Here is a 12,189-nt window from a genome sequence, read left to right as displayed (position 1 = left end):
TTTATATCCAAAAACCTCAGTTTTGTTTGCGCGTTTTCTTCAGTAATCCACAGGCTCAAATGCAGTCGAAACAAGCAAATTGTATCCGTAGAAGTTCATAAAAACATGTCAAACAATGTTTATATTCAATCCTCAGGTTGTTTTTGGCCTAAATTATCTATAATATTTCAACCGGACAATAACGTCGTCAATATAAAAGGTAAACAAGAAGGAACTGCATATTGAGTCCTAAGTCAATGGATACTGTAATGGCATTGAATAGAAAACTACAAAAAAAACTACTTCCTGAATGGATTTCTCTCAGGTTTTCACCTGCCAAATCAGTTCTGTAATACTCAGACACAATTTTAACAGTTTTGGAAACGTTAGAGTGTTTTCTATCCAAATCTACCAGTTATATGCATATCATATCTACTGGGCCCGAGAAGCAGGGCGTTTAATTTGGGCATGCTTTTCATCCAAAATTCAGAATGCTGCCCCCTACCCTAGAGAAGTTTACGGGATCCCAGCCAAAAGATTTAAGAAGAACTAAAACCCGTGCTGGCCCCAGATCTAGTGGTAGACCTTACCATCTGAGGCGCCATCGTCCTGTCCACTCTCGTCCGAGGTGTCTGACTCATTCCCTCCAACTTGCTTGGCTGCAACAGAAGGCTTCCTCTTGGTGTGAGAAGAGGAGGGTCTCTCAGTCTCTGTTGAGCTCCCAGCCTGAGGAATAAACAGTCATGACAGTCTATTAAAAAACATCCAAGAGGAAAAAGCATGAGAATAGCCCCAGAGTGATCGTAGTGTCCTGTTGTCTGCCACAGAAGCTACAGTCCGGCTGTTCACCAAATGGCACCCAATTCCCCATCTAGTGCACTACTGTTTTTGGAAAAAAAACAGGTGGATACATTTAATGCCCAGGTGGATACATTTAAAAAAGTGAGCAGGGGACATAGAAAGACCATCTGATGTTGACCTACCTCCTCCTCCTCGCCCTCCGCCTCCTCCATCTGGTCTGTAATCGGAAGCTGACCTACTTCCTCCATCATCACTTGGTCTGTAGATTCAGCTGAGGCCTTACTCATTTTACCTGCCAACAACAAGCCATTATTAGGTCTGAAATTATACATATTAGCTCCCAGTCAAATCATCAACCGGAGGACAATCCAGACAGAATTTTTTTCCAGCTTACCCTGGATTACTATGGCTGTCAATGGGAATATAAAAGGAATACCTCCCAGATAGCAGTTCCTAGGGCTTCCACTAGATGTCAACAGTCATTAGAAAGAGTTTCAGGCTCGTCTTTTGAAAGATGACTTAGAATTTGTAGTTTTAGCAAGTGGCTACCATTTTGGCTGTAATGTTTGTTGCGCTTTCCGGTGAGTGTGCGTACTTCGTTATTCATTTCTGGTATTATCCGTCTTAAATTTCATCGTTTATTTACATATTAGGGTACCTGAGGATTGATTAGGAATGTTTGATTTGTTTGGAAGAAGTTTATTGGTAACTTACGGGATTCATTTGTATGCATTTTGAACGAGGGAAAATAGTGGATTAATGAGTCAAGCACTCTAATGAACAGAATATAGTGTTGCTTTAGGTGATGCGTGAGCCCGCTGTTTTAGGTGATGCGTGAGCCCGCTGTTTTAGGTGATGCGTGAGCCCGCTGTTTTAGGTGATGCGTGAGCCCGCTGTTTTAGGTGATGCGTGAGCCCGCTGTTTTAGGTGATGCGTGAGCCCGCTGTTTTAGGTGATGCGTGAGCCCGCTGTTTTAGGTGATGCGTGAGCCCGCTGTTTTAGCTGATGCGTGAGCCCGCTGTTTTAGGTGATGCGTGAGCCCGTTGTTTTAGGTGATGCGTGAGTCTGTTGTTTTAGGTGATGCGTGAGTCTGTTGTTTTAGGTGATGTGTGAGTCTGCTGTTTTAGGTGATCTAACTGCCTTAATGTGTTTGGACCCCAGGAAGAGCAGTTAATGGGGATCCCTAATAAACACAAATATCAATCCCAAAAGGTTTGATTTCATTAAACTGGCAGTAGTGATTATTAGGCTGTAGGAACACCCTTTCTGGTCAAAACCTTGGGGGCTTCTCCGACTATCCCCTGGTTGGTAGCAGTGTGGTATATAGTGAGGAGACTAACCTGTCTTTCTCCGTGAGAGGTCCACTCGGAGCTTCATGGCTCCTCTGCTCTTGTCCTCCTTGTTGTCAGTCCCAGCAGGAGGCCGCACAACCAACATCCCTGAAAGAGAGGACAGGAAAGTAGGGTGTCAGCATGCTTTAGTTCGGCTGGAGAACAGTAATGTGGTCTAGGGGAACCTAACGAGGAAGCTTCATACTCCCAGAAAAAACCTTCCTTGGAAAAACAGAAAAAGCTGCAAAGGTACTGTTTGTCCATTTTGTGATGCCGTAGCCAGTATACACTTCCTCAAAATAGATTCATTCTGACTAAGACAACAAGAAATCTGTAACTGACGTTTTTGCCAAAGAGATCTTGACCACACACACTTTTCCATCTGAGATATGGTGCAGTATTTTCAGAAGAAAGAAATTTACATGAAAACGAGTCGCCTCTTGTTGAATGACAACAAAGAATTTACTGAAGAATTCCTACTCTTGAGTCAAGGGCATAGACTTAGACCTTATTAAATGTCCTCATAATATACAATGCATTCAGAAAGTATTCAGACCCTGTGACTTTTTCCATATTTTGTTACGTTACAGCCTTATTCTAAAATGAATTACATAGTTTTTTCCTCCTCAATCTACACACAATACCCCATAATTACAAAGCAAAAGAAGATTATATAATTGTGCAAATTTAAAACTGAATCATTACATAAGTATTCAGACTCTTTACTCAGTACTTTGTTGAAGCATCTTTGGCAGCGATTACAGCCTCACTTCTTCTTGGGAATGACTCTACAAGCTTGGCACACCTGTATTTGGGGAGTTTCTCCTATTCTTCCCTGCAGATCCTCTCAACCTCTGTCAAGTTCGATGGGGAGCGTCGCTGCACAGCTATCTCAGGTAACTCCAGAGACGTGAGATCGGGTTCAAGCTCCGGCTGGGCAACTCAAGGACATTCGGATACTTGTCCCAAAGCCACTCCTACGTTGTCTTGGCTGTGGTCATTGTCCTGTTGGAAGGTTTAACTTCACCCCAGTCTGAGGTACTGAGTGCTCTGGAGCAGGTTTTCATAATTTCCTTGGTCCTGACTAGTCTCCCAGTCCTTGCTACTGAAAAACATCCACACAGTATGATGCTGCCACCACCACCATGCTTCATCATAGGAATGGTGTCAGGTTTCCTCCAGATGCCACGCTTGAAATTCAGTTCAAAGAGTACAATCTTGGTTTCGTCACACCAGATAATATTGTTTCTCATGGTCAGAGTCTTCGGGTGTCTTTTGGTAAACTCTGAAGTCTCTTACTGAGGAGTGGCTTCTGTCTGGCCACTCTACCATAAAGTCCTGATTGGTGGAGTGCTGCAGAGATGGTGGTCCCCCTGGAGCTCTGTCAGAGTGACCATCGGGTTCTTGGTCACCTCCCTGACCAAGGCCCTTCTCCCCCGTTTGCTCTGTTTGGCCAGACGGCCATCTTTAGGAAGAGTCTTGGTGGTTCCAAACTTCTTCCATTTAAGAATGATGGAGGCCACTGTGTTCTTGGGGACCTTCAATGCTGCAGAAATGTTTTGGTACCCTTCCCCAGATCTGTACCTTGACAAAATCCCGTCTCGGAGCTCCACGGACAATTCCTTTGACCTCATGGCTTGGTTTTTGCTCTGACATGCACTGTCAACTGTGGGATCTTATAGACAGGTGTGTGCCTTTCCAAATCATGTCCAATCAATTGAATTCACCACAGGTGGACTCCAATCAAGTTGTAGAAACATCTCAAGGATGATCAATGGAAACAGGATGCACCTGAGCTCAATTTTGAGTCACATAGCAAAGGGTCTGAATACAGAGGTAGATAAGATATGTTTTTAATTTGTAATAATTGAAAACAGATCTAAAAACCTGTTTTTGCATTGTCATTATGGGGTAGTGTGTGTAGATTATGGGGTAGTGTGTGTAGATTATGGGGTAGTGTGTGTAGATTGATGAGGGAGGGAGACAATATAATCAATTTTTTGAAAAGGCTGTAAGGTAACAAAATGTGGAATAAGTCAAGGGGTCTGAATACTTTCCAAATGCACTGTACAGAGACAAAGGGTGAAGTAGAATGTGGCACACTGCAACAGAGAACTGTGGAAGGTTACCCCCTAGTGGTAAAGGCAGGTACTGCAGAGAACTGTGGAAGGTTACCCCCTAGTGGTAAAGGCAGGGACTGCAACAGCGTACAGTGCAGGGCTACCCCCTAGTGGTAAAAGCATGTACTGCAACACAGTACGGTGCAGGGTTACCCCCTAGTGGTAAAAGCAGGTACTGCAACAGAGTAGGGTGCAGGGTTACCCCCTAGTGGTAAAAGCAGGTACTGCAACAGAGTAGGGTGCCGGGTTACCCCCTAATGGTAAAAGCAGGTACTGCAACAGAGTAGGGTGCAGGGTTACCCCCTAGTGGTAAAAGCAGATAATGACAGGGTCAGTTTAGATAAATGGTTACGAGTGAGGTAGATTTGATTTCATAAGAAAAAACAATAATATTCAACCTTTATTTGACATGTTCTGTATGCACAAACTCGACCGAAATGTTTTGGCTTGGAAGCATATGGAAGCTTTAACAGTGGACCAAATGACACCATATATAGTGCACTACTTTAGACCAGATCCCTATGGAACCCTATATAGTGCACTACTTTAGACCAGATCCCTATATAGTGCACTACTTTAGACCAGATCCCTATATAGTGCACTACTTTAGACCAGAGCCCTATATAGTGCACTACTTTAGACCAGAGCCCTATTCCCTATATAGTGCACTACTTTAGACCAGAGCCCTCAACAACTGCTTCATCACCACCACATGAACCTTGAACATCAACTCAGAACAGACCAACAAACACATAAATATCCACAAAGTGTGGAAATGCACCTTTTGGCTCCACAATGATATTAATTAACTTGTTATGGCTGGGGGCAGTATTGAGTAGCTTGGATGAATAAGGTGCCCAAAGTAAACTGCCTGCTGCTCAGGCCCAGTTGATTATTATTAGTAGTAGTAGTAGTAGTAGTAGATTTGGATAGAAAACACCCTGAAGTTTTTAAAACTGTTTGAATGATGTCTGAGTATAACAGAACTCATATGGCAGGCGAAAACCTGAGAAAAATCCAACCAGGAAGTGGGAAATCTGAGGTTTGTAGTGTTTCAACTCTTTGCCATTCCAATATACAGTGTAAATGGGGTCATACTGCACTTCCTACGTCTTCCACTAGATGTCAACAGTCTTTAGAACCTTGTTTGATGCTTCTACTGTGAATGAGGGGGGAATGAGGGCTCTTCGAGTCAGGGGTCTGGCAGAGTGCCATGAGCTAACCACGTGCGTTCACGTGAGAGTTAGTTTGCATTCCATCGCATTTCTACAGACAAAGGAATTCTCCGGTTGGAACATTATTGAAGATTTATAATAAAAACATCCTAAAGATTGATTCTATACTTCGTATGACATGCTTCTACGAACTATAATATGACTGTCTGAACTTTCGCATGGACTCGCCCACGAGTCGTGAGTTTGGATTGTGTACTAAACGCGAACAAAAAGGAGGTATTTGGACAAATTATGGACTTTATCGAACAAATCAAACATTTGTGTAACTGGGATTCCTGGGAGTGCATTCTGATGAAGATCAAAGGTAAGTGAATATGTATAATGCTATTTCTGACATCTGTTGACTCCACAACATGGCGGATATCTTTATGGCTTGTTTGGGCTCTGTACTCCGATTATTGCATGGTTTGCTTTCGCCGTAAAGGTTTATTTTTATTTTTATCTGACACAGCGGTTGCATTAAGGGGAGGTTTATCTAAAGTTCCATGTATAATACTTGTATCTCTTATCAATGTTTATTATGAGTATTTCTGTAAATTGATGTGGCTCTCGGTAAAATCACCGGATGTTTAGGAGGCAAAACATAACACGCCAATGTAAACAGATTTTTGGATATAAATATGAACATCACACAATACATGTATGTTTTGTTCAACATGAAGTCCTATGAGTGCCATCTGATGAAGATCATCAATGGTTAGTGATTAATTTGATCTCTATTTCTGCTTTGTGTGACTCCTCTCTTTGGCTGGAAAATGGCAGTCTATTTCTGTGACTAGGTGCTGAGCTAACATAATCATATGCTTTCGTCGTAAAGCCTTTTTGAAATCGGACACTGTGGCGGGACTAACAACAAGTTTATCTTTAAAATGGTGTAAAATACTTGTATGTTTGAGGAATGTTAATTATGAGATTCCTTTTTTGAATTTGGCGCCCTGAAATTTCACTGGCTGTTGTCATATCGATCCCGTTAACCTCTAGGGTATGTGGGGCGTTAGCGTCCCACCTGGCCAACATCCAGTGAGATTTCAGAGCGCCAAACGCAAATACAGAAATACTCATTATAAAAATTCAGAAAACAAAACATATTTTACATTGGTTTAAAGATTAACTTCTTGTGACTCCAACCACGGTGTCAGATTTAAAAAATGCTTTACGGCAAAAGCATACCTACGATTATTTGAGAACACAGCCCAGCATACAAATCATTACAAACAGTAACCAGCCAAGTAGAAGAGTTACAGAACTCAGAAATAGAGCTAAAATTAAATCATTTACCTTTGATGATCTTCATATGGTGGCACTCAGAAGACATTCATTTACTCAATAAATGTTCCTTTTGTTCAATAAAGTCCCTCTTTATATCCAAAAACCTCTGTTTTGTTTGCACGTTTTCTTCAGTAATCCACAGGCTCAAATGCAGTCGAAACAGGCAGACAAATTGTATCCGTAGAAGTTCATAAAAACATGTCAAACGATGTTTATATTCAATCCTCAGGTTGTTTTTGGCCTAAATTATCTATAATATTTCAACCGGACAATAACGTTGTCAATATAAAAGGTAAACAAGAAGGAACTGCATATTGAGTCCTAAGCCAATGGATACTGTAATGGCATTGAATAGAAAACTACAAAAAAAACTACTTCCTGAATGGATTTCTCTCAGGTTTTCACCTGCCAAATCAGTTATGTTATACTCAGACACAATTGTAACAGTTTTGGAAACTTTAGAGTGTTTTCTATCCAAATCTACCAGTTACATGCATATCATATCATATCATATCATATCTTCTGGGCCCGAGTAGCAGGCCGGTTAATTTGGGCTTTTCATCCAAAATTCCGAATGCTGCCCCCTACCCTAGAGAAGTTAACGGGATCCCAGCCAAAAGATTTAAGAAGCACTAAAACCCGTGCTGGCCCCAGGTCTAGTGGTAGACCTTACCATCTGAGGCGCCATCGTCCTGCCCACTCTCGTCCGAGGTGTCTGACTCATTCCCTCCAACTTGCTTGGCTGAAACAGAAGGCTTCCTCTTGGTGTGAGAAGAGGAGGGTCTCTCAGTCTCTGTTGAGCTCCCAGCCTGAGGAATAAACAGGCATGACAGTCTATTAAAAAACATCCAAGAGGAAAAAGCATGAGAATAGCCCCAGAGTGATCGTAGTGTCCTGTTGTCTGCCACAGAAGCTACAGTCCGGCTGTTCACCAAATGGCACCCAATTCCCCATCTAGTGCACTACTGTTTTTGGTAAAACAATGTTTGTGCCCAGGTGGATACATTTGAAAAAGTAAGCAGGGGACATAGAAAGATCATCTGATGTTGACCTACCTCCTCCTCGTCCTCCGCCTCCTCCATCTGGTCTGTAATCGGAAGCTGACCTACTTCCTCCTCCATCGCTTGGTCTGTAGATTCAGCTGAGGCCTTACTAATTTTACCTGCCAACAACAAGCCATTATTAGGTCTGAAATTATACATATTAGCTCCCAGTCAAATCATCAACCGGAGGACAATCCAGACAGAATTTTTTTCCAGCTCACCCTGGATTACTATGGCTGTCAATGGGAATATAAAAGGAATACCTCCCAGATAGCAGTTCCTAGGGCTTCCACTAGATGTCAACAGTCATTAGAAAGAGTTTCAGGCTTGTCTTTTGAAAGATGACTTAGAATTTGTAGTTTTAGCAAGTGGCTCCCATTTTGGCTGTAATGTTTGTTGCGGTGAGAGTGCGTACTTCGTTAATTATCTCCGGTAAGCGTCTCTGGTATTCTCCATCTTAAATTGTATTGTGTATTTACATAATAGGGTACCTGAGGATTGATTAGGAACGTTGTTTGATATGTTTGGAATAAGTTTATTGGTAATTTACGGGATTCATCTGTATGCATTTTGAACGAGGGAAACCGGTGGATTACTGAGTCTGCTTGGTTGGAAAATGTTTGTAATGCTTGTGTGTGCGAGGCGCTGTCCTCGGATAATGTGCCTTCGCCAGAAAGCCTTTGAAACCTGACAAAGATTAAGAAGTTACGCTTTTAAAATGATGACACTTGTATTTTCATGAATGTTCAATGTTAAGATTTCAATTTCTGTAATTTGAATATCGTGCTCTGCAATTTCACCGGATGTTGTCGAGGCGCTAGTGGCACGGCAATCCCAAAGAGGAAAGCACTTTTAAAAGAATAACCAGGCATCCTCTACTGACGGAATGAGGTCAATATCCTTCCAGGATACCCGGGCCAGGTCGATTAGAAAGGCCTGCTCGCTTTAGTGTTTTAGGGAGCGTTTGACAGTGATGAGGGGTGGTCGTTTGATCGCAGACCAATTACGGACGCAGGAAATGAGGCAGTGATCGCTGAGATCCTGGTTGAAGTCAGCAGAGGTGTATTTAGAGTGCAGGTTGGTCAGGATGATATCTATGAGGGTGCCTGTGTTTAGAGATTTGGGGTTGTACTTGGTAGGTTCATTGATAGTTTGTGTGAGATTGAGGGCATCAAGATAGGATTGTAGGATGGCCTGGGATTTAAGCATGTCCCAGTTTAGGTCACCTGACAGCGCAAGTTCTGAGGACAGATTGGGGGCAATCAATTCACATATGTTGTCCAGGGCACAGCTGGGGTCAGAAGGTTGTCTATAGCAAGCAGCAACGGTGAGAGACTTGTTTTTGGAAAGGTGGGTTTTTACAAGTAGAAGCTCAAATTGTTTGGGCACAGACCTGGAGAGTAAGACAAAACTCTGCAGGCTAACTCTGTCCCCTTTGGCAGTGCTATCTTATTGGAAAATGTTGTAGTTAGGGATGGGCATTTCAGGGGTTTTGGTGGTCTTCCTTAAACCAGGATTCAGACACAGCTAGGACATCCGGGTTGGCAGAGTGTGCTAGAGCAGTGAATAAAACAAACTTAGGGAGGAGGCTTCTAATGTTAAAATGCATGAAACCAAGGCTTTTACGGTTACAGAAGTCAACAAATAAGAGCACCTGAGGAATAGGAGTGGAGCTAGGGGCTGCAGGACCTGGATTAAGCTCTACAGCGCCAGAGGAACAGAGGAGGAGTAGGATAAGGGTACGGCTAAAGGCTAAAAGAACTGGATGTCTAGTGCGTTCGGAACAGAGAGTAAAAGGAGCAGGTTTATGGGCACGGTAGAATAGATTTGAGGCATAATGTACAGACAAAGGTATGGTAGGATGTGAATACAGTGGCGGTAAACCTAGGCATTGAGTGACGATGAGAGAGTTTGTGTCTCTAGAAACATCATTTAGACCAAGTGAGGTCACCGCACGTGTGGGAGGTGGAACTAAAGGGTTAGCTAATGCATGTTGAGCAGGGACGGAGGCTCTACAGTGAAATAAGACAATAGGCTCCGTGTCGGCAGTAAAAGGGGTCCTGGCCAATTGGCAAAATAGGTATTGTAGCCCAAGGAGTGGCTGATGGACTTTTTCGGCTAGCCGGGAGATGGGCCCTGCAAAGGCTAGTTCCAGGTTAATTGGTTCTTGCGTCGGGACAGAGACGTTAGCCAGGAGTGGCCACTCAGATAGCAGCTAGCTAGCTGCGATGATCCAGGTGAAAAGGTTCAGAGCTTGCGGTAGGAATCCGGATATGGAGAAAAATGAGTCAGATTTGCATCGTGTAGACAGGCAAGGGTTGTCTGGGCTAAAGGTTAGCTGATGGCCTCTAGCTGACTACTAGCTAGGTATAGTGTCTAAAGAATTTGTCCGATGGGCCTCTTCAGCTAACAGTCCGATATGTTCTAGACAGCTAGCGGGCCACGGCTAGCAGGCTAGCAGGTGGGCATTCACTGATGACCGCTAGCAGTGTCTAACTGGTTACTAGCTAGCAGCTAGTTAGCTGGCTAGTTTCTGTTGGGGGTTCCGGGTCTAAAGTATAGAAAATGGCAGATCCATACCACATTGGGTGAGGCGGGTTGCAGGAGAGTATGTTGAAACAGAGGTTAAAAATGAAATTGTTTAAATAAATACAAAGAAAGAAGATATACACGGGACACGACAAGACAGACAAGACAGACGTCTGACTGCTACGCCATCTTGACTAATCTAACAATAGAGCTTTAAGTATATCAAAAATGACTTGATATACCTCTACCGGTATGCCATCAAGCCCTGGGGTTTTTCTAGACTGAAAAGATTTAAGACCCTCAAAAAGTTATTCCTCTGTAATTTGGCCTTCACACTGATCTTTCTGTACATTTGTTAATTTTCCATTTTTATATTATTTGGAAAGAATTCCTTACCGTAATCTTCATTCAGTGGGAAAGGATGAGATGGAAGAGAGAACATTTGCCTAAAATAATCAGCTTCCTCTTTTAAAATATAATTCTGAGAATCATAGATGACGCTGTCTTCACTAACGAGTTTCTGCAAATTATTTTTGTTAGTGTTCCTGTATTGTAGAATTTAGTTCATTTTTCTCCATATTCCATCCAGTTTGCTTTATTTTTGTAATAGATTACATTAGATCGTTCTTGAATAAGTTCCTCAAGTTCTTTTTGTTTTTCCTCTAACTTATTTTGTATCTCTGTAGTATCATTTTTAATGCTATCTACCTGTACTATTAGTTTGTGGATTTCCCTGGTTAGTCTTGTCTCTTTAGCCAGAAACTGCTGAAACTGATGAATATTGAATTGAATGACCCCTGAAGGTACATTTAAAAGGTATCCCAAACAATAAGGGGATTTGCTGAACCTCTATTATACTGGAAAAATTCAGATAAATTATTTTGTCTTATTTTTAACTAAGTTGTCCTCCTGCAAACTTTGATTAAATGTATAAATATTTTCGAAGAAGTGTGGATCATCCTGATTTGGACCATGTAGATGAATTAGCCACATCTCTTTTTCATCCACTTTCATATTCAAAAGGATCCACCTTCCTTGCGAATCATTCTACACTATTATATTATATCATTCTAGACTATTATATCATTCCTGACTATTATATTATATCATTCTAGACTATTATATTATATCATTCTAGACTATTATATCATTCTACACTATTATATTATATCATTCTAGACTATTATATCATTCTACACTATTATATTATATCATTCTAGACTATTATATTATATAATTCTAGACTATTATATTATATCATTCCTGACTATTATATTATATCATTCCTGACTATTATATTATATCATTCTAGACTATTATATTATATCATTCTAGACTATTATATTATATCATTCTACACTATTATATTATATAATTCTACACTATTATATTATATCATTCTACACTATTATATTATATAATTCTACACTATTATATTATATCATTCTACACTATTATATTATATCATTCTACACTATTATATTATATCATTCTAGACTATTATATTATATCATTCTAGACTATTATATTATATCATTCCTGACTATTATATTATATCATTCTAGACTATTATATTATATCATTCTAGACTATTATATTATATCATTCTAGACTATTATATTATATCATTCTAGACTATTATATTATATCATTCTAGACTATTATATTATATCATTCCTGACTATTATATTATATCATTCTAGACTATTATATTATATCATTCTAGACTATTATATTATATCATTCTAGACTATTATATCATTCTATACTATTATATTATATAATTCTACACTATTATATTATATCATTCTAGACTATTATATTATATCATTCTAGACTATTATATTATATCATTCCTGACTATTATATTATATCATTCTAG

The 12,189-nt window shown here is 40.6% G+C and overlaps 1 protein-coding gene across 1 annotated transcript in view; it reads right to left on the bottom strand.

Moving 5' to 3' along the window:
• LOC139366599 (transcriptional regulator ATRX-like) overlaps nt 1–12,189 on the bottom strand; it is a 96,536-nt gene that overhangs the window by 70,418 nt on the left and 13,929 nt on the right. Inside the window, 5 exon segments of the mRNA XM_071104282.1 lie at nt 570–705; nt 963–1,072; nt 2,121–2,219; nt 7,409–7,544; nt 7,791–7,897. Coding sequence (XP_070960383.1) covers nt 570–705; nt 963–1,072; nt 2,121–2,219; nt 7,409–7,544; nt 7,791–7,897 — 588 coding nt within the window.

This window comes from Oncorhynchus clarkii, chromosome 14 (genome assembly GCF_045791955.1).
Source record: "Oncorhynchus clarkii lewisi isolate Uvic-CL-2024 chromosome 14, UVic_Ocla_1.0, whole genome shotgun sequence".
Lineage (NCBI taxonomy): Eukaryota > Metazoa > Chordata > Actinopteri > Salmoniformes > Salmonidae > Oncorhynchus > Oncorhynchus clarkii.
This window is presented reverse-complemented; position numbering and strand designations above follow the sequence as displayed.